The sequence below is a fragment of the Dama dama genome, chromosome X (genome assembly GCF_033118175.1).
Source record: "Dama dama isolate Ldn47 chromosome X, ASM3311817v1, whole genome shotgun sequence".
Classification (NCBI taxonomy): Eukaryota; Metazoa; Chordata; class Mammalia; order Artiodactyla; family Cervidae; genus Dama; species Dama dama.
In genome coordinates, this window is record NC_083714.1 from 160,954,708 (window position 1) to 160,982,018 (window position 27,311).

Consider the following 27,311-nt stretch of genomic DNA (forward strand, 5'->3'; position numbering starts at 1 on the left):
GGACCATAGCCCGACAGGCTCCTCTGTCCATGGGATTCTCCACGCAAGAATGCTGGAGTGGGTTGCCATTTCCTCCTCCAGGGGATCTTCCCGGCCCAGGGATCAAACTCGTGTCTCCTGTGTCTCCTGCATTACAGGCAGATTCCCTACCTGCTGAGTCATCCCGTTGAAATTTGTTGACATAGTCACTAAGTCATGTCCGACTCTTTCAACCCCATGGACTGTATGTAGCCCACCAGGCTCCTCTGTCCATGGGCTTCTCCAGGCAAGAATACTGGAGTGGGCTGCCATGCCCTCCTCCAGGGGATCTTCCCGACCCAGGGATTGAACCTGGGTCTCCCGCATTTCGGGCAGTTTCTTTACCATCTGAGCCACCAGGCAAAGCAACCTCTTCTGAGAGTCTGAGCTTTATTAATCACTGAGCGTTCCCATTTGTATCAGCATCGGGAATAATCGGAATGCAAATACAGATGTCTACTCATTGGAAAAGACCCTGATGCTGGGAGGGATTGGGGGCAGGAGGAGAAGGGAACGACAGAGGATGAGACGGCTGGATGGCATCACCGACTCGGTGGACATGAGTTTGGGTGGACTCTGGGAGCTGGTGATGGACAGGGAGGCCTGGCGTGCTGCAATTCATGGGGTCGCAAAGAGTCTGACACGACTGAGCAACTGAACTGACTGACTGACTGATGAATGGCTTCCGAAGGCCAGCAAAAGTTGGCAATCGGACTAAGGTATAAACCAAGAGATGGTAAAGGACAGGGAAGCCTGGCGTGCTGCAGCCCATGGGGTCGCAAAGAGTCGGACACGGCTGAGCGACTGAACCATAAACCAGACAGCGATAACAACAGCCAGCCAGCCAGAGTTCAGGTGACCAACACTCTCTGCACTCGCAGATGGACACGTCCCATTGTTCATTTCATCCACCGAAGCCTCTGGCAACTAACTCTGCCCACTCGGCACCAGGCACTCAGAATATAAAGCCAGGATGGACCGTGCCCTGCCATCGGCCACCCAAAGTCCAGAGGAGGCCATTCAGAGTTGGTTGGTCTGAGCTGCTTATACAGACGAGGAGCGTGACCCTCAACCTGGCGGCGGTCAGAACCCGCTCCTGGAGAGAGCGTGCAAAGTTCCTGCCACGCGTCAGCGTGTGCGAGCGCTTTCCACAAACGTGCTGGTGTCTGAGCCACGATCCCCTCAGCCTCGCTGTTCAGATACGGAGGTGGACAATGGCAGAGACATAACCTGAGCTCTTCAAAGCATGGTTTCCCAGGCTCTTCATTCCAACACACCTCAGAATACACTTTTAATTTTTTAACAGATTTTTTTTTTTTTTTGATGTGGACAATTTTTAATGTCCTTATTGACTTTGCTACAATATTGCTTCTGATTTATGCTGTGATTTTTTTTTTTTTTTTTTCTGGTCACGAGGCATGTGGAATCTGACCTCCCTGACCAGGGATCACACCCTACAAATAATGCTTCTGTTTTATGCTGGTTTTTTTTTTTTTTTTTTTTTTCGGTCACGAGGCATGTGGGATCAGCAGTCCCTGAGCAGGGATCGCACTCCACACGCCTTGGCTTGGAAGGCAAAGTCTTAACCACTGGACCACTAGAAAAGTGTTGAGTCTTTAAAACCAAAAATTATCTATATAGATTTTTACACTGCCTGAAGGATACCACTCGTGGGGCTTCCCAATGGCACAGGGGTAAAGAATCTGCCTGCAAAGCAGGAGACCCGGGTTGGATCCCTGGGTGGGGAAGATCCCGTGGAGAAAGGCATGGCAGCCCACCCCAGTATTCTTGCCTGGAGAATCCCATGGACAGAGGAGCCTGGTGGGCTGCAGTCCACGGGGCCACTGAGTCGGACATGACTGAGTGACCACACATGCAAACACAGACACATACTACTATAGGAAGGCCCATACTTGAGGAGCAAACCCTGCCAACAATTTAAACTCCCCAGCTTTTTTACATCTTTATACCGCTTTCATGTTTTTCAGAGTAGCACATGCCATTTTCAGAGCCACAGAACAATGAAGAAACATGTTAAACATAAAAAGGAAGACAGGATGGACTACCCTGGTGATCCAGGTGATTAAGAACTGCATGCTTCCAATGCAAACAGTTTGGGTTCAATCCCTGGTCAGGCAACTAAGATACCTTCTGCTGCATGGTGCACCCAAGAACTAAAAGTTAAAAATAATAATAATAATAATAATAATTAAAAAAAAAAACAAACCTTAGGACAGGAAAACCATGCAAGCCACCTCTTCCCCACAAAAACAGAGGGAGATACAGATCCCCGGGTCTCAAGGTTGGCCTGTGTAAGGAGATTTCAGATAATGCTCTGATTTTCAGTTCTGCGGGCGTCCCTCCACCTACAACAAGACCCTTAGCTTCCCCAGAACGGTCTCATCTGTCAAGTGTCCCGACAGGCTCTGTCTGTGAGAGGACCCTTTCACAGACAGCCCTGCCTGCGACTCTGTATTATTCCTACAGATCAGGGGTCCCCAGCATCCAGGGTCTAGTGCCTGATGATCTGAAGTAGACCCGACGCAATCACAATAGAAATAAAATACACAATGAAGGAAACACGCGTGAGGCATCCGCAAACCACTCTACGGCCCCCAGTCCCTGGAAAAACTGTCTTCCATGAGACCGGCCCCCGGGGGGCGGAAAAGGTTTGGGGACTGCTGCAATAGAGCCTATATGGCTTTGCACCCACAAGTAGACTCTGAGGACTCGACTATGGACATCATCCATGATGGGGCTGACCCTGGCACGCCCATCTGAACTTCAAAGTGCCGGAGTTCAGCCATACGTGCCCACTTCCGCCCCCAGAACACAGCGATGGAAAATCCTTTGATGTTTCCGGTTTTAAATCAGCCAGCATTCATTTGTTAAGTATTCTAACCCAGAGACTGGAAGGTATTGAACGTCTGTTGAAAATAAAAAAAAAAAAAGTCAAATGTCTTTATGCTTCAGGCAATAGGAAAGAAAGTGTTAGTCGCTAAGTCGTGGCTGACTCTCTGCGATCCCCATGGACTGTAGCCCGCCAGGCTCCTCTGTCCCTGGGATGCGCCAGGCAAGAAGACTGGAGTGGGTTGCAACGCCCTTCTCCAGGGGATCTTCCCCACCCAAGGACTGAACCCAGGTCTCCCGCGTTGCAGGCGGATTCTTCACCACTTGGGAAAGAAGTAGCAATTGAAACTGTTGCAAGAGGCCAGTTGATAGTAAGAAGCGTGAGTTCCAAATGCTTCCTCTGGTTTTACTTTTTCTTCTCCTCCTGTTTCTGCTTCATCTTCTTGATTTTTTTTTCCTTCTCCTCATTCTTCTCTTCCTTCTTCTTATCTCCCACTTCCTCCTCTTCCTCTTGTTTCTTGTCATCTTCTTCTGCCTCCTCCAAGTCTTACCCGAGGCCCCTTGGGTCCCTGGGCAGAGAAGACAGACTCACGATAAACTGATTAGAGTCACTGTCCACTCTCAGCTCCCCTTCCTCCTCTCTGGAGGAGGCCCTGGTTAAGTGGATGCAAGGGTCCTCACAGGCTGTCTCGGGGGACATTGCAGGTGGGGACCACACAGCCCGCGGGTTCATCATGACTTGCTCTGGAAGCAGCGAGATGCACTATGGTTGAGTGAAGGATGCCAACCACTCAAGATGGCCCTAAAAGGTTTGGGGTGCATGGGTACAGCAGAGTGTCGGGGCGTAGGCCCTTGGATGGATCGTCCCAGGAAAACACACGAGACAAGTAGCATCTACCTTACTGAAACAAGACACCTCAGTTCAGTTCAGTCACTCAGTCGTGTCCGACTCTTTGTGACCCCACGGACTGCAGCACGCCAGGCCTCCCTGTCCTTCACCAACCCCTGCAGTTTACTCAAACTCATGTCCATTGAGTCAGTGATGCCATCCAACCATTTCATTCTCTGTCGTCCCCTTCTCCTCCCGCCTTCAATCTTTTCCAGCATCAGGGTCTTTTCCAATGAGTCAGCTCTTCACATCAGGTGGTCAAAAGTATTGGAGTTTCAGCTTCAACATCAGTCCTTCCCGTGAATATTCAGGACTGATTTCCTTTAGGGTGGACTGGTTGGATCTCCTTGAAGTCCAAGGGACTCTCAAGAGTCTTCTCAACACCACAGTTCAAAAACATCAATTCTTCGGTGCTCAGCTTTCTCTATAGTCCAACTCTCACATCCATACATGACTAGATGGACCTTTGTTGGCAAAGTAACAAGACAAATCTTTATTTATTTATCCACTTTTGTTGCTTTCCTGATAGCTCAGCTGGTAAAGAATCCGCCTGCAATGTGGGAGACCTGGGTTCGATCCCTGGGTTGGGAAGATCCCCTGGAGAAGGGAAAAGCTACCCACTCCAGGATTCTGGCCTGGAGAATTCCATGGGCTGTATACTCCATGGGGTCACAACGAGTTGGACATGCCTGGGCAACTTTCACTTTCCACTTCTAAACACGTGTGTGTATGTCCCCGTGTGTTGCCCTTAACCTTGCGTCTGATTGACTCTTCTCTCTGTGAATTAAAGTCAATAAGGCCCCTCTTCCTTTTTGGCTAACATTCTTATTTAAACTAATGAAATCATCCCAAGATCCCTCTGCTCCAAAGAAGTGTCCACACAAGACATATCCGGAAATGAGCTTCAGTGAAAATGGTTAGTATACATTTTACCTCTCGTTAATATACTTTAAAGATATATATATATATAAAATCAATGAAAATGGTTAGTATATATTTTACTTCTCATTATATACTTTATAATCAATGAAAATGGTTAGGATGTATTTTACTACTCATTATACACTTTAAATATTTATATAATCAATGAAAATGGTTAGGATGTATTTTACTTCTGATTTTATATATATATATCTTTAAAGTATATAATGAGAAGTAAAATTTATACTAACCATTTTCACTGAAGCTCATCTTCAGATATGTCTTGTGTTTCATAAAACATATATACAAAGAGATAGGTATATAGCTATTTCTATATATACATGTAGATATAGCTGAGATATTTTATATGTCTGAGATTTCTGTCTCTCGGACAGATGATTTATGTCTCTCCACATATAGATATCTGTGCTGTGCTGTGGTAAATTGATTCAGTTTTGTCTGACTCTCTGTGACCCCATGGACTGTAGCCCACCAGGCTCCTCTGTCCATGGGCTTCTCCAGGCAAGAATACTGGAGTGGGTTGCCATGCCGTCCTCCAGGGGATCTTCCCAAACCAGGGACTGAACCTGCAAACTCTTACATCTCCTGTACCGGCAGGCAGGTTCTTTACCATTAGCACCACCTAGGAAGCCCTAAGGACTGGCCTATAAACATGAGCTTATCTAAGAATTCCCAGGTGTGGTCCCCTATTGGGGACTGGGACCTGGCCTCATCCATTTGGAGCAGGGGTGTTGAATTCTGTCAGGTGTTGAATTCTTCCAAATAATCCACACTCAGACCTTGTTGGAAAGTCTGCAGTCACTGCAGAAGCAGAGAAGGCATCAAGCTTGTTACAGGCCACTCGGGAGAGCCCTCAGTGAGTTAGATGTGGGCTTTAATCCTCTATGGACCGTGTACTAGTGTGGCTTTGGCTATCACTCCCAACTTCTGAGCCTCAGACTCCTCCACAAGAAGACCTCTCGTCCCTCATCTCCCAGCGTCCTTCTGTACCAGGTAAGAGGTGAGGGAGGGGACTTCCCCTGGCGGTCCAGTGACTAACACTCTGCATTTCCAATGCAGGGGGGCTGGGTTTGTTTGCTGCTTGGTCAGGGAACTATATCCCACACGCTGCAACTAAGAGTGTGCATGACTCAGCTAAAGATCCACATGCCCCAACTAAAGATCGAAGATGCTACGTGCCTCAACTAAGACCTGGTCCAGCCAAAAAAATAATAATAATAAAAAAAAAGAGGTGATGGGTATGAAATGTGCCCTAGAATATGTGTATATGCACAGCGCGTGGTGTGTAACTAACCAGTATCTACTACAACCTGAACATGCCCCTAGGTGGGCACCCAACCTCAGTCTATTTTATAGACCACGGAACAGAGTCATAACCGGGTAGAAACCTACGATGAATGAAGGACCCTTCTTCAGGGCACGTAAGGAGAGTTAAGGATCTCTAAGAAATCTACAAGTCACTCCTGCCTGTCCGATCAACGAGGATTTCTTGTTAATTAAGTTAAGTGTGTTTTGGGTTTCCCTGGTGGGTCGGTGGTAAAGAATCCACTTGCCAATGCAGGAGGTGCAAGAGACCCGACTGAGTTTGATCCCTGGATTGGGAAGAGCCCTTGGAGAAGGGAATGGCAACCCACTCCAGGACTCTTGCCTGGAGAATCCCATGGACAGAGGCCGCCGGTGGGCTATATAGCCCGTGGGGTTGCAAAGAGTCGGACACAGCTAAGCAACTGAATGAAAACAAAGTGTGTTTAGGATGACCTGTGACTTATCGAGCTGAAAACATATGGTGTGGGACTTCCCTCGTGGTCCTGTAGTTAAGAATCCATCTTTGAAAGCAGGAGACATGGGTTGGATCCCCGGTCAGGGAACCAAGATCCCACAGGCTGCAGAGCAACTAAGTATAAGGTCCACAAGTACCCAGCTCACCCAACACAAGGAAAGATCTCACATGCCACAACTAAGGCGCAAGGCGGCCAAAAAGAACCACACAAAACAACACACAAAGAGCTGATAAACTACGTCCCTAACAGGAGAAGCATCTTCCCAAGACAAATTCTATCCCTAAAAGAGTAAGTTAGGGTGAGGGGTCATGAAGTGCATGGTTATATATTCCACACCATCACTCTCCTTGACTTGGTAACACATGTTTGTAATGCAGGGGCACGCACCTCCATTTGTCCAGGTAGAACTCATCTGGGACCATCACAAACCCATGAAAGCATCAGCCCCTGGAGCCCCTGTCATCAGAGGCTTCACATCTCAAGTCAGCATCTCGAAAACAAACGCTTGACTATAAATCGTTGGAGGGACTGAAGCTGAAGCTGAAACTCCAATCCTTTGGTCACCTGATGGGAAGAGCTGACTCACTGGAAAAGACCCTGATGCTGGGAAAGATTGAAGGTGGGAGGAGAAGGGGACGACAGAGGATGAGATGGTTGGATGGCATCACCGACTCAATGGACTTGAGTTTGAGCAAGCTCCGGGAGTTGGTGATGAACAGGGAGGCCTGGCGTGCTGCGGTCTGTGGGGTCGCAAAGAGTCGGACACAACGGAGTGACTGAACTGAACTGACTGACTGATAAATCATTCCAGCCATGAGACTCAGAGAGAGAATATAAATTTTAGCAATGAAAGTGTGAATCATTTTCCTCATAGCCTTTGACGAATGGAACCCAGGGCAAGTTGTATACCCACAAACTGTCCTTTACATCAATGCATGGAAAGAAGGCACTGGGGTCGGTCGGAAAATCTGTACTCAAAAGAATCTGAATAAATTTCACAAACACTGTCTGTGCTAGTATGTTATCCTTCTGTTACTGACTAGCCCTGAATATACGTGTCATAAAGGTAGTTGTTGTTCAGTTGTGAAGTCGTGTCCTATCCTTTGCGACCCCATGGACTGCAGCCCACCACACTCCTCCGTCCATGGGATTTTCCAGGCAAGAATACTGGAGTGGGTTCCCATTTTCTTCTCCAGGGGATCTTCCCAACCCAGGGATTGAACCCATGTCACCTACATAGGCAGGCAGATTCTTTACCACTGAGCCAACACAGAAGCCCCATAAAGGTGGTAAGAGCTGCCTAAATTTGTCAGGATATTCTGGTGAAAGAAATAACACATTTATGTGCCTTCAGATCCTTGAAAAAATTTTTTATAAATGTGGTAGTGTCACCACTCATTATGGTTCTCTGGTGCCATATTAAGACGATTCTCTCAAGATCCTTAAATCCAACAATTCAGCAAAGCAATTAGATGTCTTCTCTAATAGAGAGAACCATGTTACCCAAAAGTGGTTTTACCTAGATGCTTCTTTTTTACTGCATTAATAACTTTTATTGGGACATAACTTTATTAGACTTATTATGGTCATTGTTTCGTAACGTATTTAAATGGAAAATCACCATGTTGCACGCCTGACACTTAGCATTATATTGTATAACTATATTTCAAAATTAATTTTAAAAGTTTTTAACGAATACAGCTCAGAGAGAACAAAGAAATTAAAAAAAAAAAAACATGAGAAAGCAGCTAACCTAGATGCTTTTTAAATCTTTCAGTCTTCAGATAATGCACATGAGAAGTTTCTTATGAAGGGCACCATGGCACAGACATGGTAGTTTTTTCACTAATATTACTCCAACATGGGCAACAGGTATTTGGGTTCATTTGGGTTTTTCATTAAGATGTCACTATACAGTCCATAGAATTCTCCAGGCCAGAATACTGGAGCGAGTAGCCATTCCCTTCTCCAGGGGATCTTCCCGACCCAGGGATGGAACCCAGGTCTCCCACATTGCAGTCGGATTCTTTACCGTCTGAGCCACAAGGGAAGCCCAAGAATACTGGAGTGGGTAGCCTATCCCTTCTGCAGCAGATCTTCCCGACCCAGGAATCGAAGTGGGGTCTCCTGCATTACAGGCGGATTCTTTACCAACTGAGCTATCAGGGAAGCCTAAGATGTCACAGAAAAATCCAAAATGAACTTTTTGGCCAAACTGATGCATTGGAATCACCCCCTTTGAAGAAAAAACCCTTTAAAAATAACTCAGTACCCACAACCACCAACTATGGTTTTGCTAGAATATCCTACACGTTGAGTTCTGGAAGAAAATTGCGGAAACCTCAGTAAAACCAAGATAAACTGGTTGGACAACTAACTATTAGAGAAATGTAAACTCAAATTGCAATGAGGTACTTACCTGACGCCAGTCAGAACAGCCAGCATCAAAAAGTCTACAAACAGAGACTTCCCTGGTGGTCTAGTGGTTAAGACTCTGTGCCTCCAATGCAGGAGGTGTGGGTTTGATCCCCGGTCGGGAAACTTATATCCCACATGCCACGCAGCATGGCAAAAAGTTAAACAGACAAACAAAAAGTCTACAGATAATAAATGCAGGAGAGGGTGTGGAGAAAGGCAACCCCCCCACACTGTTGGTGGGTACGTGAATTTGTGCAGCCGCCACTATGGAGAACAATATGGACATTCCTTTAAAAAAATTAAAAATAAAACTATCACATGATCCAGAAATGTCACTCGTGGGCATGGTTTTCTGGACAAACCCATCATTATAAAAGATATGTGCAGCTTAATGTTTATAGCAGTGCTATTTAGAAAAGCCAAGATATGGAAATAACCTAAATGTCCACCCACAGAGGAACTGGTAAAGAATATGGAAATATTACTCAGCCATAAAAAAGAATGAAATAATGCCATTAGTAGCAACATGGATGGACCTAGAGAAGATCATACTTAGTGAAGTTAAGTCAGACAGAGAAAGACAAATATGATATGATATCACTTGTGAAATCTAAAAAAAAACAGTGCAAGTGAACTTATTTACAAAACAGAAATAGTCTGAAGGACATAGAAAACAAATGTATGGTTGGTTACAAAGCAGAAAGTTGGGGGGGGGGAGCGGAAATTAGGAGTTTGGGATTAACAGATACACACTCTACCACATATGAAATAGATAATCAACAAGGACCTACTGCCCACAGCACAGGTGACAATATTCAATTATAATAAACCTATAACGGAAAAGAATCTATAAAGTATTATCTATCTGTATGTTACATACAAAATTGAATCACTTTTGCCATACCCCTGAAACTAAGACAACATTGCAAATCAACTCTACTTCAATTTAAAAGTAAATAAAATGTAAAAAGTTTAAAAAGATAAACTGGTTGAGGTTCAATACCCTTGGGCTAATCAAATGTTTTTTGATCCCCTCTCAAGATCATACGCTGAGGAATCCATTAAAATTCCTTCTAATCGTATGAATATTCACATATCATATAGTTTCAATCATCTGTGTCAAAATACCAGGTGCTGCAAAAAAGTGACTCACCCTGGAAGTTGAGTGTCATTCCTGAAACCTGTCATTTTATAAGGAGCAGTGTAACATTCATCTCCTCCCAGCAGGTTTCTGAGAGATTTCCGGTGAGTAGAGACAGACACGGAGAAGGCAATGGCACCCCACTCCAGTACTCTTGCCCGGAAAATTCCATGGGCGGAGGGGCCTGGTGGGCTGCAGTCCATGGGATCGCTAAGAGTTGGACACAACTGAGCGACTTCACTTTCACTTTTCACTTTCATGCATTGGAGAAGGAAATGGCCACCCACTCCAGTGTTCTTGCCTGGAGAATCCCAGGGACGGCGGAGCCTGGTGGGCTGCCGTCTATGGGGTCACACAGAGTCGAACACAGCTGAAGCGACTTAGCAGCAGCAGCAGCAGCAGAGACAGACATGAGAAGGTTTCACTGTTTCAGCAAGTTTTTCAAGCAAGAGCCTGTTGTATTTTGGCTGAAATGTGTAGGTCTGACATCCACAGAGTACCACTCTACTTCAGAACGGCCTTTCTCTTATTTATAAAATAGTGTAAGGTGAACCCAGGAGGTAATAAGAGCTTCGTCAGCCATGCAGACTGGGACTCCTTGCTGAGTCACGGTATTAATTCAGTGTCACGACCAGATCATTGTCTGAGAAAATGAAAACGGAATCAGGTAGAAAGCATCAGAAGCAATCCCTCTGAGAAGAAGCAACTCCTTTCGGGAAAGGTTTGTTTCAACTAAACATCTGCGTGTGACCTCTTACGGGATGATAGTGTAAAACGCACGTCTTCCAAAGTTCAAAAGTTTTGCTGCCTTCTAGAAAAATGTAGCCTGGGAGTCGCAAAGAGTTGGACCTGTGTGTTGGTCACTCAGTTGTGGCCAACTCTTTGAGACCCCGTGGACTGTAGCCCACCAGGCTCCTCTGTCCGTGGGATTCTCCAGGCAGGAATACTGGAGTGGGTGGCCATGCCCTCCTCCAGGGGAATGTTCCCCCAAATAGTTGGACACAGCTGAGCCACTAACACTTCCACTTTCTATTTCAGGCAGCTTAACAAGAGGAGAAACTTCCTCTAAGAGGAGAAACCCACAGAGGAACTTCCCTGGAGGTCCAGTGGTTAACAACTCTCCTGCAAATGCAGGGGGGTGCAAGAGATGCCGGTTCTATCGCTCCTAAGGAGCCCACAAGCCTGGTGGCAACCGAGCCCCTGAGCCACAACTACTGAGCCTGGGACCTACAGCCCGCGATCTGTAACAAAGAGAAACCACTGCACCACAACCAAGGAAAAGCTCGCTCTCCACAACAGAGCGCTAGCGCAGGCATCAAAAAAAAAAAAAAAAAAGGTACGGCAAAAACCACTACAATGTTGTAATTAGCCTCTAATTAAAATTAATTAATTAGTTAAAAATTAAAAAGGTGAAATGTTTGACTTTCACAGTGAGTTTCCATCTTTCTCTCTCAGAATGTCCCCTAAAGTTTCAAAGCCCACAGAACAATTCTGTCTGTTTTTCACAGCAAGAGTTCCTGAGAGAGGGGGCTTCCCAGGTGAGGCAATGGTCAAGAATCCACCCATTAAAGCTGGAGACCCGGGTTCGATCCCTGGGTGGGGAAGATCCCCTGGAGGAGGAAATGGCAACCCGCTCCAGTACTCTTGTCTGGAGAATCCCACGGACAGAGGAGCCTGGTGGGCTACAGTCCGTGGCGTCGCAAAGAGTCGGACACGACTGAGCACACGTACACACTCATTTGCACAGGATGGGGTCGGGGGGGGGGGGGGCGGGGGCGGAATCTGGCAAAGCGACCCTGGCAGGATGGAGCCCACAGCATTGCAACTCCCAAGCCCCGCCTCGGTCAGATGAGTCGCTCAGTCGTGTCTGACTCTCTGCGACCCCATGGACTGCAGCACGCCAGCCCTCCCTGTCCATCACCAACTCCCGGAGCTTGCTCAAACGCATGTCCATCGAGTCGGTGATGCCATCCAACCACCTCATCCTCTGTCGTCCCCTTCTCCTCCCGCCTTCCATCTTGCCCAGCATCAGGATCCCCTCCCCGACATACACACACCCCTTTGCAAAGCATGCCCTCTCCTGCCCTTTGGAGACATTCCCCGCGGCAAGCACAGGCGCTTGGAATCGTGGCTCGCCGAGCACCTTGGTCCCCCCGCCTCCCCTCGGCTACCTCCGCCCACACCGCCGAGACGGCACCGCCCGCGCGCCCCGGGCACCGTCGGGCCGGCAGAGGCGACGCACCGACGTAAGAAGCGTGCGGCGTCCGCCGTGAGCCTCTGCGTGAGGTTGTCGTAGGACAGGGGCTGCTGCGTGACGTCACGGTTCCGCATCAGGAAGCAGTTGAGCGGCCGGAAGTAGTACATGAAGCCCAGCAGGAGGCCGATGAGCAGGGCGGCCAGGACGAGGAGGCCGAGGAAGACGCCGCGGGGCGTCCGGATGAGCCCCACCCACTTGAGCGAGGCCAGGGTCAGCAGGGCCACGGTGATGAGCCTCAGGGGCACGAAGACCAGCAGCCGGATGGCCGGGGCGAACACGGTGCCTCCCCTCGGCTTGCAGTCACGCAGGTTGGTCAAGGGCAGCCCGTGGAAGTAGTCGAAGCCGTGGCTGGTCGGGTGGTGACAGAAGTCGCCGCGGTCGCGGCAGCTGATGCCCAGGTGCCACTTGCCTGAGGGGACAGACCACAGGGGCGGCGAGCTTAGAGCCAGCGGAAACCCCCGCCCTCGGGGCCCAGCTCAGCTTCGGACGCCTGTGGGCTGACACCCGCTAGGGCCTCTCAGCGCGACCGTCAAGATACATCTGTTCGATCCCGTTCACCTCCATTTCCCTAAACGGTCTAGGGTAGTGCCACCAGAAAACAAGAGGCGATTTGGGGACTGGGAAAAAAAAAAAAAAAAAAGCCCCAAGACCAACAGCTTGCATCCTTCATGTTGCTGAGTCCTTAAGTCGTGTCCGACTCTTGGGGACCCCGTGGACCAGTAGCCCACCAGGCTCCTCTGTCCATGGGATTCTCCAGGCAAGGATACTGGAGCAGGTTGTCATTTCCTTCTCCAGGGCATCTTCCCAACCCACGGATCAAACCTGGGTCTCTTAAATCTCCTGGACTGGCAGGCGGATTATTTTACCACTCAGCCACTAGGGAAGCCCCATATACTTAGGCAGGAGGGAAAAACTACATAAGAAAACACCAATGTTTTTCTGGGACAGGTTTTTTTTTTTTTCCTTTGTTATTTTTAAGTATTCTCTTTTCTTCTGACATGTTTGTTTAGTCCCTAAGTCATGTCCAGCTCTTTGCAACCCCATGGACTGTAGCCCACCAGGCTCCTCTATCCATGGGATTCTCCAGGCAAGAATACTGGAGTGGGTTGCCATGCCCTCTTCCAGGGGATCTTCCCGACCCAGAGATCGAACCCCCATCTCTTACATCTCCTGCAGTAGCAGGTGGGTTCTTTACCATCAGGGCCACCATGGAAGCCCTTTTTGGACACGGACCACTTTCAGAGACTTTATTGATTACAATACTGCTTCTGGTTTAGCTTTTTGGCCATGAGGTATATGGGATCTCAGCCCTTCGACCAGGGATCTGACCTCTCCGATCTCAGTTCTCACACCCTCTGCATTGGAAAGAGAAGTTCTAACCACTGGACCACCAGGGACATCCCACAGGTGCTTTTTTTTTTTTTTTTAAGGACATTTCCTTAAAAGGAAAGTCTTAGAACAAGTTCACTTTCTCCCTTGAAAGTTAAAAGTGGAAATGAATCCTTACATAAAAATAACCCCTGAGGAAGGAGTAAATCATACTCATAAGTCAGTCATTATTTTAAACACCTCTAAACATTTCTTGTAAAATGTGAAGTGCATCAGTAAATTACTGAGAGCCTCACACAAGAGAAAAAGTGATGGTGGCTTTATGATAAGATGTGGGAAGGAAGGGAAGGGTCATTTTGCTCCCATGAGATTTTCCATGATTTGTCTGATGACCTACGTAGACCCAAGCTTATCAAGGGAAAGGGGAAAAGGATTCATTTCCTATCAAGGGAATAAAATCAGTGGGAATGTCAAATGAGAAACATTCAGATGCAATTTTATTACTGCCGTGTAAGATGAAAATCTTTATCAATAGTATGTTGTGGGGGGGTGTGTGTGTGTGCGGTGGTGGTTGCTGTGTGTGCACAACTGCATTTTTTTTGTTAATCTAGCATGTATTTCAACTTTCTGCCTCTGCATCTTATCCATCCAACATCCAACATGCATTCATTAACCATCCACCATTCATTCATGCATCCAGTCACTCACCCACTGACCCACTCACCCCTTCATCTACCTTTCATCCAGCCAGTCAGCATCCTCTGTTCATCCACCCACCCATCCATCCACCCATCTATGGATTCATTGTTCATCCTTCCATCTGATATCCATCGTCCACCTACCATCCAGCATCCACCATCCATCTACCATCCATCCATCATCCATCCACCATCCACCTACCATCCATCATTCATCCACCCAGCGTCCATCCACCCATCTAACATCTACCATCCATCCATCCATCCATACAGTATCCACCATCTGTCTACCATCTACCATCCATCCATCATCCATCTACCATCTTCCATCTACCCTCCATCTATCCATCTGGTATCCGCTATCCATCTACCATCCATCCATCATCCATCCAGTCACCATCCATCCGTCTATCCACCCAGTATCCACCATTCTTCTACCATCTACCATTCATCCATCATCATCTACCATCAATCCATCCTCCATCCACCCACCATCCATCCATCCATCTATCCAGTATCCACCATCCATCCATAATCCATCTACCATCTACCACCCACCCATCCATCCATCCGGTATCCACCATCTGTCTACCATCTACCATCCATCCACCATCCATCTACCCTCCATCTATCCATCCGGTATCCACTATCCATCTACCATCCATCCATCATCCATCATCCATCCACCTACCATCCATCATTCATCCACCCAATGTCCATCCACCCATCTAACATCTACCATCCATCCATCCATCCATCCATACAGTATCCACCATCTGTCTACCATCTACCATCCATCCATCATCCATCTACCATCTTCCATCTACCCTCCATCCATCCACCCAGTATCCACTGTCCATCTACCATCCATCCATCATCCATCCACCATCCACCTACCATCCATCATTCATCTGCCTAGCGTCCATCCACCCATCTAACATCTACCATCCATCCATCCATCCAGTATCCACCATCCGTCTACCATCTACCATCCATCCATCATCCATCCAGTCACCATCCATCCGTCTATCCACCCAGTATCCACCATTCTTCTACCATCTACTATTCATCCATCATCTATCTACCATCAATCCATCCTCCATCCACCCACCATCCATCCATCCATCTATCCAGTATCCACCATCCATCCATAATCCATCTACCATCTACCACCCACCCATCCATCCATCCAGTATCCACCATCTGTCTACCATCTACCATTCATCCATTATCCATCTGCCTTCTACCATCCAGCATCCATTCACCCACCATCCATCCATCAGCATCTTCCATTCATCCATTCATCCAGTAGCCATCATCCATGTACCATTCATCCATCATCCACCTGCCATCTACCATCCGTCATCCATCCATCCAATGTCCATCCGTCAGCATCCACCATTCATCCATTTATCTAGTATCTATCATCCACCTATCATCCATCCATTATGTATCCATGCATCCACCCACCGTCCACCCAGCATCCATCCATCTATCCAGTATCCACCATCTACCTACCATCCACCCATCCAGTATCCGCCACTCACCCACCATCCATCCATCATCCATCCACCTATCCACCAATCCACCATCCATCTATCCATCCAGCATTCATCCATCCATCCAGCATCCACAATTCATCCATCAGCCATTCACCCATCATCCACCTCATCTACTGAGCTACCTCTCCCTGTCTCTATCCCCTAACTCAGCTATCCTTCCATCTATCCATTTGTCCATCTGTCAATCCATCTGTGTGTCTATCATTATCTACCTATCATCCATCCATCCATCCATCGACACACATAGACACAGATACATAAGTAAGGAGACGCATGCACACATTCAAACAGTGCATACAGATGCCTGCTGTTTTGATTTAGAGTTGAAATGGGTTCTTCCCTGTCTACAGTTGTGCAAATTCTATCAGCCATGTCACCCTAAAGATGGCTGCAGTCACGCCCTCCCCACTCTCCCAACGACCCTGCCCAGACCCTCAGTCCCCACACCCGGCTGCCCATACCTATCAGAGCTGTGGAATAGCCTTGATCCTTCAGAAGCTTGGCGAACGTAATCTCACTGGGGGGCAGTCCTCCAGAAGAGGCCGAGAAGACGAAAACTCCCACTCGGGACTGAGATGCCATTCCTGAGCCAGGAGAAAACTACCGTTAAGACGGGGAGGACCGTTAGGACTGGGAGGAGGAGGAGGACCGCGGTGCAGGAGCTGGGGGGCGTTACCTGAGCGGACGGGGTACCGGCCGGTCATGAAGGCCGCCCTGCTGGGCGTGCACAGGGGCGATGCTGCCAGGTGTTGTGTGAGCTTCACGCCCCCTCTGGCCAGGCGGTCGATATTGGGAGTCCTGGAACAGAGACCCCGTGGGTCATTCATCACGACCTTAAGAGAGCTTCTTCGGGGGCTCTGTACACCGAATCACTTCTCAGTAACCCAGGGAAATAGAGCCGTGTGTGTTGGTGGGAAGGGGATGACAGAGGATGAGACGGTTGGATGGCATCACCGACTCCACGGGCATCAGTTTGAGCAAACTCTGGGATACAGTGATGGACAGGGAAGCCTGGCGTGCTGCGGTCCGTGGGGTCGCAGAGAGTCGGACACGACTGAGCGACTGAACCACAGCACGCGGTGGGAAGGAGGGAAGGAAAGTGAGGGGACAGAGCACCGTGGCTCTGAGTTACGGGAAAACCACAGTGAGGACTCCACGATCGGGGCCAGTCCTCTGGGGGGACCTCACTCGCCCAGGGCTCTGAGCTTCTGGTTTAGGAGGGAGAAGCCGAGTCCTGAGGATGGGCTGCTGGGACAAGGCGGGTAGAGATGTTTCAAGGTCTCTCTCTCTCCATCTCAGCTATCCCCCCCAGTTGTCTCCGCATTCCCCCCCCCCCACCAGTCACCTCTGTACCCCACAACGAGAAAGCTCTGGGGGCAGCCTGACTCTCCTCTTCCCAACCACAGCCAAAGAGAGGCTCTTAAGGAGTTTTCATCAGTCTCTGCCTGGAGGCTCAGACGGTAAAGAATCTGCCTGCAATGCGGGAAACCTGGATTCCATCCCTGGGTCTGCAAGATCCCCTGGAGAAAGGGAAGGGCAACCCACTCCAGTCTTCTTGGCTGGAGAATCCCGAGGACAGAGGAGCCACAGTCCACAGGGTCGAAAAGAGTCAGACACAACTGAGTGACTCACACTTTCACTTTTCCAGGGAGAAGGGGGTGACGGGACCCCCAGGAGCAAGGAAGCAAGGGCTCCAGGTGCATCTACCAGGGAACTAGGGTGAACTGCCCGGGGTTCACAAGAGTCCAGGGCAAAGCTGGAAACAGGTCAGGCCGTGAGTCCCTCACACCCTCTGTGGACTCCCGGGTTTTCATGCCAAGGTGATGCTCACGTAGGGGTTCACCTCGAGGATGAGGCACTGCGCGGGACAAGCCATTCTGTGGCCTTTTCTCCAGGCAGGTCGTGGCCCTGTCACCTCGGGAAATCACGCCAGACTTCCCCGGCATGGGGAGGCGGAGTTCTCACAGGACTGGGCCCACGCTGAGTGGTTATCCCATATCTTTGTAGAGAAGCCCTGGCCCCTGCCACTCTGCCCATCTTCTAGACTTCGGTCCTGACCGTACATGGGCCCCCCTGTGGTCTTCCTGTCCTGTGGGAGGAGCCTGCTCCATCAGTAGGATGTCTCTCTATCGCCCCATCTCAGCAGCTCCCATCACAGCATAAAAGGACGATGTGATTAACTGCACTCCCCTCCTGGCCTGTGGGATGGGGCATGTTATCTCCTTCACAGCGGCCCCACCCTCCGTGCTTAAGTGCCCAGAGGCCAGTCATGTAACAATGAAAGTGAAAGTGAAAGTTGCTCAGTCTGTCCGATTCTTTGCGACCCCATAGACTATACAGGCCATGGGATTCTCCAGGCCAGAATACTGGAGTGGGTAGCCTTTCCCTTCTCCAGGGGATCTTCCCAACCCAGGGATGGAACCCAGGTCTCCTGCATCACAGGCAGGTTCTTTACCAGCTGAGCTACCAGGGAAACCCAACAATATTGGAGTGGGTAGCCTATCCCTTCTCCAGCGGATCTTCCTGACCCAGGGATCAAACCGGGGTCTCCTGCATTGCAGGCGGATTCTTGACCAGCTGAGTTATCAGGGAAGCCCATGTGAAAATGCATACCTCAGTGGGGAAGATCATTGTACTGCTCTGTCATCTCAAAGTCCTCTCCCATTTATTAGCTTACTTTATGCATTTAATTGTCAAGATTTCCACTTGGCCTCTGCCTTATATTACAAGATGCTGAGAATACTGAAATCGTACGTTTCACTCGTGACTAGATTGGCTACTGAGAAATCTATTTGGGGGTGTGATATTATAAAATGAAGCATGTCATTCAGAAAGAGCTGGGTGAGGGGAGGGATGAATTAGGAATTTGGGATTAGCAGACATCCACTGTAAAACAGATAAATAACAAGGAGGTCCTGTGTAGTCTAGGGAACTATATTCAATTTCTTGTAACAAACGATAATGGAAAAGAATTGGAAAACAGAATATACACATATGTAAAGAAGATATGTATGTGTGTGTATATCGGCTTCCCAGGTGGCGCTACTGGTAAAGAATCTGCCTGCAATACAGGACACATAAGAGACAAAGGTTCAGTCCCTGGGTCGAGAAGATCCCCTGGAGAAGGAGACAGCAACCCACTCCAGTATTCTTGCCTGGGAAATCCCGTGGACAGAGGAGCCTGGCGGGTTACAGTCCATGGGGTTGTAAAGACTCGGACATGGTTGAACAACTTAGCACACAGCACACACACGTGTGTGTGTGTATATGCTCATACAATATTCTAGATCAACTGTACTTCAATTAAAAAGAATTGGATGCTAATATGGAGAAGAAGACAGATTTAGGGTATTATTGTGAATTTGTTATTATGAATTCTTATCTATGACTGGATAGCCCTTTTCTTCCTTGTGATAATTGGCAGACACTGAACTTTAAAGACTTGATTGCAACTTTTTAAATTAAGACTCTTCAGTAGGGTCAGTTGCATATTACATTAGTAAATTTTAGGAATGTCACATCTAATAGTATATCTAATATGAACTGTTGTTGTTGTTCAGTCGCTAAGTTGTGTCCGACTCTTCCAGACCGCCAGGGAATTCCCTACAAGGGTTAAGAAGACGAAGCTCCTGCTTTTCGTGACCTCAGAGCACCATGGTTTACATGGCTGAAGGACAGTCTTCGTTTTCACTGTCTACACATAGCCACAGAGGAAAGCATGCAGCGGGCGGGGAGGGTGGGCTTTGCATGACTCCCCGTGGCCTGTGCTCCACGAACGCCCGCTGCCTGTCCCGGGGCGGCCAGCCCGTGCAGGGGGCCCTGTGTTTTACCCACAGCCGCACCTGAGAGTCTTGTTGCCATAGCAACCAGGGTCCCCGATGCCCAGGTCGTCAGCCATCAGCAGGACGAAGTTGGGCTTTGACGCCACCTGGCTGTGGGCCTCGCAGAGGAACAGCAGCAGAAGCAGAAGGGTCATCATGTCCCTGCAAAGGGCGAGGGCGAGAGAGTCGTGAAGGACGCTGGCGGGAGGGACCACTCCCCTTCTCTGGGATTCTCCCTTCTCCCCCTCCCCCTCGAGGAAAGGGTACTGTGCACCCACCCGCCCCGGACGGTACGGGATCCAAAGCGACGCAGAGTCACGTGCGTGCTAAGTCGCTTCAGTCGTGTCCGACTCTCTGCGACCCCGTGGACGGCAGCCCGCCAGGCTCCTCTGTCCACGGGATTCTCCAGCGAAGAATCCTGGAGAGGGTTGCCGTGCCCTCCTCCAGGGGGTTTTCTCCAGCACAGGGGCTGAACCCGAGTGTCGTACGTCTCCTGCGTCGGAGCCGCCTGGGAAGCCTGAGACATCACCGTGGAAAGAACGGCATCCCCTCTGCCCTGTGTGTTTCTACAACAAACACACATTGCCTTCTCCCTGCATAGCACTGACCTCTCCTTCCCACCTCAAACCAAAACACAGGCTCTGTCTGGGAAAATGAAAACACAGTCATCTCTTGCTGAAAAGTGAAAACAGTCATCTCTTTAAGGCAGGCTCTGTCATCAGCTAAACGTTCCCTGCTCTGCACTGGGAAAAAAAAAAAAAAACAACCAGGCATTTCAGGATAATCCACTTGTTGATGTCAGCTCCTCTCTAAAATCAGCCCCAACGGTAGACTGTCGGTGGGGCGGCTTTTAAAAGAGAAAAACGTGTAGACATGGGTGTGTCGCAAACCGTTCCAAGTTCAAGGAAGGCCGTGTTCATTGCCTGGGGCAGCACTGGCAGCGAACACAGTGGAAGGAGGGAATTCATCACACCCTGCAATGGAAGATCCCACATGCCACGGCGAAGACCCCGGCACCATCAAATAAATAAATGTAAAAGCACAGCTTTAAAGGAACCGTGTCTCCTAACTTCTGCATACCTATGGGATAACATATACAAACGAGAGCTCGGAAACAATTCTGTAATTGCCCGCCTCCCTTTAGAGCATCTCTCACTCTGTCTTTACGACTCGGTCACCTTTAGGTAGAACAAAGAGGTTCTACCTTTATGTAGAACAAAGAGTATTCTACCTAAATGCGCATCGACAGAGGAACGGATAAAGAAGTCGTGGTACATATACGGGGTGGAATAATACTCAGCCATGCAGAGGGACGCATTTGAGTCAGTTCTCACGAGGTGGATGAACCCAGAGCCGGTTAGACAGAGTGAAGGGAGTCAGAAAGAGAAAGACAAACACCATATATTAAGGCATTATATACGTGGAACGTAGAAGACGGCGCTGATGAACATATGTGCAGGACCACAATGGAGATGCGGACACGGAGAACAGACTCGTGGCCACGGTGAAGGGCAAGGAGAAGGTGGGAATCAGAGAATAGCACTGACGAATCCACATTGTCATATGTAAAACAGACAGCCAGGGGGAATTTGCTGTCTGATGCAGGGAGCTCAAACCCATGCTCTCTGACAACCTAGAGGGGCAGGATGGGGTGGGAGGTGGGAGGCAGGTTCAAGAGGGAGGAGACGTATGTATACCTACGGCTCACTCGTGTGGATATGTGGTAGAAACCAACACAATATTGTAAAGCAATTATCCCCCAATTAAAACTAAATTAAGACCAAAAAGAGAATGTCTGAAAGTTTATCTTTCTTAGTAGTCACTTACGATCCCACTGCATGAAAACTATTGCCATAATAACCAGAACTTATTTTTCACCCACACACATGGATGTTGCTAAAGATATTTCAAACTATGAAAAGAGTTAGTTGATAAAAGTACTTAAAATGAAATAAAAGTGCTCTAAAATATTAAGAGTGTATAGCACATTAATTTTTGAAAAACAGCAAACTATCCTCCCTAAAAAAAAAATATTTTTCTGAACAACCTTCATTTGGCAAAGAAGAAAAGCAAAGTTTTTTTTGAGAATGTAGCTATTTCTAAAACTGAATTATTCTGCAGCAGAGAGACAAAAGAACATTTTCATAACTAGAGATGTAATTACATCGAACCTGTTCATTACAAGAAAATTAACACTGCTCTGACATAATGGAAAACTTTGTCACGGCAACCAACAAGTTCCTGATCTATTTGCCAGATGCAGAAAAGTTTTACAGGAAACAGAGAAAAACCCACACCGCAAACTGTCCTTTGTTTAGAAGCGATGATGTTTTGGTCAATTTGAGCCACGTATCATCAATGATACTTCATCAGGTGTCATCTACATAGATGATCTCTTTTAAAATCATCAAGAAAAACTGTCTGACATTAGGGCAGCAAAAATCCCATCTGAATATGTGGTCTTTTTAAAAGATTTTTTTTAATGTGGACAGCTTTAAAAGTTTTTATTGAATTTGTTACAACGTTGCTTCTGTTTTATGTTTTGGATTTTTGGCAGCAAGGCATGTGGATCTTCCCTCCCTGATAGGGATCCAACACACACCCCCTGCAGTGGAAGGTGAAGTCTCAACCACTGGATCACCAGGGAAGTCTCTGAAAATGTGTTTTAACAGATGTTTTTATAGACTTAGATGTATATATTTAGATTGCTTTTGATTTTTTAACGAAGCATAGTCAAAGCTGTGGTTTTTTCCAGTGATCTTGTATGGATGTGAATGTTGGAGTATAAAGAAAGCTGAGCACTGAAGAACTGATGCTTTTGAACTGTGGTGTTGGAGAAGACTCTTGAGAGTCGCTTGGACTGCAAGGAGATCCAACCAGTCCATCCTAAAGGAAATCAGTCCTGAATATTCACTGGAAGGACTGATGCTGAAGCTGAAGCTCCGATACTTTGGCCACCTGATGCGAAGCGCTGACTCATTGGAAAAGACCCTGATGCTGGGAAAGATTGAGGGCAGGAGGAGAAGGGGATGATAGAGGGTGAGATGGTTGGATGGCATCACCGACTCAATAGACTTGAGTTTGAGCAAACTCTGGGAGTTGGTGATGGACAGGGAGGCCTGGCGTGCTGCAGTCCTTGGGGTCCCAAAGAGTCAAACATGACTTAGCGACTGAACAACAACAAATAGGTGGAATGTTAATTAAAAAAAAAAAAAGATACAAATGGGCTTATTTGCTTAGATTTCTAACATGCAGTATGAAGGAATAGGCCAACATTTGTAGGCTAGTTGGAGAGAATGAAAATGCATAATGAGAAAACAACAGAATATGAAGCATAAGCTTTGTAGCAGAAGAGAAAGGGAGGGATTTGGAAAAGGCTTGACATTCTTTTTTTTTTTTTAAGTTTTTTTTTTTTTTTATTTGTACCACTTTTACAGTCATGAGGGATAAATGCTCCCTGACCAGGAATTAAATCTGTACACCCGTGCACCAGAAGGTAAAGTCTTAACCACTGGATCACCAGGGCAAGTCCGGTGACATTCTTATTTCCCGTGATACTGTCATCTGTGCTGTGAATATCAGACAGCCTCTGGGAACAACCTAAAACTGTTAGTGAGAACAACCTAAAGGTTTCACCAGGAGGTTGAGAGGCATGCAACGCAGGCCACGTTTTGAGAAGAGAAAGAGGAACATCATTTGACCTAACTAGCATCAGGGTTTCCCAGGTTGGCTCAGCGGTAACGAACCCACCTGCCAATGCAGGAGACGTGGGAGACTCGGGTTCGATCCCTGGGTCAGGAAGATCCCCTGGAGGAAGGCATGGCAACCCACTCCAGGATTCTTGCCTGGAGAATCCCATGGACAGAGGAACCCCGGCGGGCTATAGTCCATGGGGTCGCAAAGAGTCGGACATGACTGAGCACGCCCAGGATCAGGGCCAAGCTTGATGGCTGTAACAACCCGATCAGGTCATGAGCCAAAGACGGCTCCAAACTAGCAGGATGCGTGCTGAGTGCCGGGCCAGCTGCCACTCCCAACCCCACACTCCGGCAAAGCCCGCGAACCCCTCCCCATTGCCACCATTTCATACAAACGATCCTTAGTCCGGCCATCTGTCCAGGCAGGATGGGGGTGCCCCCCTCCCCAGCTCTCACAGAATCACTGCTGTTGTTTTCGAGATTATGAGCAAGTACAGAGAACTCCTCCTATAAGCAGAATGCAAAGGCCTTTAAAAACAAAAAATGCTTTGGTAGTTAAGATAGTGTGTGCAGCTGAGAGGCATGGCCTAACCAGAGTCAGGATATTCTCCCAGGTATAACATCCAGCCAGAGGACATGTGTGTTGTTTGCTCACTCAGTCGTGTCCAACTCTTTGAGACTCCATGGACTGTAGCCCCTCCAGGCTCCTCAGTCCATGGGATTCTCCAGGCAAGAACACTGGAGTGGGTAGCCATGCCCTCCTCCAGGGGATCTTCCCGACCCAGGGACTGAACCCACGTCTCCTCCACTGCAGGCAGGTTGTTTACCATGGAGGCATCGGGAAAGCCCAGCCCAATTTAACCAGGTTAAACTTGTCCAAAGCGATGGAACGACCACATCACTGATGGTGAGTCTGCCCAGAGCCCTCCTCGAGGCGTGTGGGAACTGTGAGCTGGCCTGACACCCACAACTAGACAATGGTCTCTTCCAGCAAACAATCCTGTGTGTCCGGATGTGTGCACAGCCTTCCCTGGCTCAGAAGGTAAAGAGTCTACCTGCCATGTGGGCGATCTGGGTTCACTCACAGGGTCGGGAAGATCCACTGGAGGAGGAAATGGCAACCACTCCAGTGTTCTTGCCTGGAGAATCCCATGGACACAGGAGCCTGGCGGGCTACAGTCCATGGGGTTGCACAGGCGGACACGACTGCATTGACTTGGCAAGCACTCAGATAGTCTTCTCCAGTCCTCCGCTTGCCCGTGCTGCCTGCGTTTGCTCATGTCGTGGAAATGTTTGAGGACCCCACCAAGAGAAACCACATTTGTCTGCAGAGGTGATTTGAGTGCAGTGTGGTAGCTGTTATTTTTCTGAATTAAAAACACAACTCCTGAATAATGCAGAAAAATCAATCAGGAGGTCTTAAAAATGTGCTTCCTTTTCGTGTGGGAACAGGTGTCATTTTTAATAAAAATGTTAAGCTATGAAAATGGATTACAGGAAAAGAATATGAATTCGCTTGCCAAACCCACCCTGATGAATTATCCTCTCTGATAACTCAATATGTCTGCATCGTAGATCAGATAATAAGTACATTCACAACATTTTTCAGCCTAACTCTGGTTAGTTCTTCAACCTAGAATTTATATTCTACTCAACAGAGGGACACCCTTGCCTTTTCTCTAGTGCTCTTGGATTCTATAGTTCTGTGTTTACTTGCAGTGGAAAAGAAAAGCTTGAATGACTGATAAATGGGACAAGATGCTTTAATCACCGCATTAGGATGAAATATTTGCAATAGCCATTTTTATTAAAATAATGGACCAGGACTTCCTTGGTGCTCCAGCAGTGAAGAATCTGCCTCCCAGGGGCTTCTTGGGTGGCTCGCGGTAACGAGTCTGCCTGACAAGGCAGGAGACAGGGGCTCAACCCCTGGCCTGGGAGGATCCCACATGCCTCAGAGCAACAAGGCCCGTGTGCCAAAACTACTGAAGCCCACACGGCCTAGAGCCGATGCTCGGCCACAGGAGACGCCACGACAATGGGAAGCCCAGGCAACACAAATAAGAGTAGACCCTGCTCGCCAAAACTAGAGAAAGCCCACCCACAGCAGTGAAGACTCAATGCAACCACAATCAAAGTCAGTTCAGTTCAGTCGCTCAGTCGTGTCCGACTCTCTGCGACCCCATGGACCACAGCACGCCAGGCCTCCCTGTCCTTCACCATCTCCCAGAGTTTACCCAACTTATGTCCATTGAGTCGGTGTTACCACCCAACCATCTCATCCTCTGTCATCCCCTTCTCCTCCTGCCTTCAATCATTCCCAGCATCAGAGTCTTTTCCAATGAGTCAGTTCTTCATATCAGGTGGCCAAAGGATTGGAGTTTCAGCTTCGGCATCAGTCCTTCCAATTAGTATTCAGGACTGCAGTCCTTGGGACTACAGGACTTTTCTCCTTGCAGTCCAAAGGACTCTCAAGAGCCTTCTCCAACACCACAGTTCAAAAGCATAAATTCTTCAGTGCTCAGCTTTTTTTATGGTCCAGCTCTAACATCCATACATGACTACTTTGAAAGCTATGAAAAACCAGAGCTTTGACTAGACGGAACTTTGTCAGCAAAGCAATGTTTCTGCTTTTTAATATGCTGTCTAGGTTGGTCATAGCTTTTCTTCCAAGGAGCAAGCATCTTTTAATTTCATGGCTGCAGTCACCATCTGCAGTGATTTTGGAGCCCAAGAAAATAAAGTCTTTCACTGTTCCCAAGGATAAATGAGTTTCATCTAAATAAAAGTAAGACCCAGATTGGCTTTGGTCTTTTTCTTTAATATTTTTAAAGTCTTCATTGAATTTGCTACAGTGTTGCTTCTGTTTTATGTTTTGGTTTTTTGGCCAGGAGGCATGTGGGATCTTACACCCCAACCACAGATCAAACCCACATCCTCTGCTCTGGAAGACTAAATCTCAACCTCTGGACCGCCAGGGGAAGTCCCTGGCTTTGATCTTTGAGTAATCACATCAAACAGCAGAAGACAAGCAACAGCTGCAAAATCCAGAAGCAAAGTGATTTCCGAACCAGACTTTTAAACAAGCCAAGTTACGGGGGCCAGAGCTGCATGGGTCCATGAACAGGGCCCATATACTCATTGCGGGCCAATGGTTTGCAATTCAAGAGGATGCTCTCTGCTTTCAAGAAAGCTGCTACCCAGGGTGGGGAGAGAGCGGTCTTGCACCAGCTGACCACACTTGCAGTTGTTGCTTTCTCATGAATGAGATCCTCCCCGGAGGAGAACAACTGGATGCAGATGTCATACTGAGGTTGGGGGAACGTTGAAACACCATTAACAGTACGTGAAATAGGGACTTCCCTGGTGGTCCAGTGGTTAAGCATCTGCCTGCCAATGCAGGGGACCACGGCTCTGATTCCTAGCCAGGACAAGATCCCACACTTGTCATTCTCCTCCATTTGCTCAGTCGTGTCCGACTCTCTGTGACCCCATGAACTGCAGCACTCCAGGCCTCCCTGTCCATCACCATCTCCTGGAGTTTACCTAAACTCATGTCCATCAAGTCTGCAATACCATCCAACCATCTCATCCTCATGATAGGTAAGTACCTGGTATTCTAGACCAACATGAAGTCACAGGTATAAAACCCAAAGAGGGATCTTTAAAGAGAAGCTATTCCATAAACGGTAAACTGGGGAGCAAGTTTGAAGGCCACGAGAAAGTCCAGCCTCGCCACATTTTATTTAGAATGCTGTTAGTTTCTGTCTATAACGAAGTGTATGTATACATACGTCCCTTCCCTCTTGACCCCCTCCCTTCCCCCCATCCACCCCTCCAGGTCATCACAGACCGCTGAGCTGAGCTCCCGGTGCCTCACAGAGGCTTCCCCACGGTCATCTGTATG

At 48.1% G+C, this 27,311-nt stretch overlaps 1 protein-coding gene across 1 annotated transcript in view; it reads right to left on the reverse strand.

Moving 5' to 3' along the window:
* The window catches only part of STS (steroid sulfatase), a 153,551-nt gene that overhangs the window by 65,127 nt on the left and 61,113 nt on the right, over positions 1-27,311 (reverse strand). The window contains exons 2-5 of the mRNA XM_061138059.1: positions 19,728-19,868; positions 16,562-16,683; positions 16,347-16,469; positions 12,282-12,705 (exon numbers count right to left, since the gene is read on the reverse strand). Coding sequence (XP_060994042.1) covers positions 12,282-12,705; positions 16,347-16,469; positions 16,562-16,683; positions 19,728-19,868 — 810 coding nt within the window. The remainder of the gene's footprint in view (positions 1-12,281; positions 12,706-16,346; positions 16,470-16,561; positions 16,684-19,727; positions 19,869-27,311) is intronic.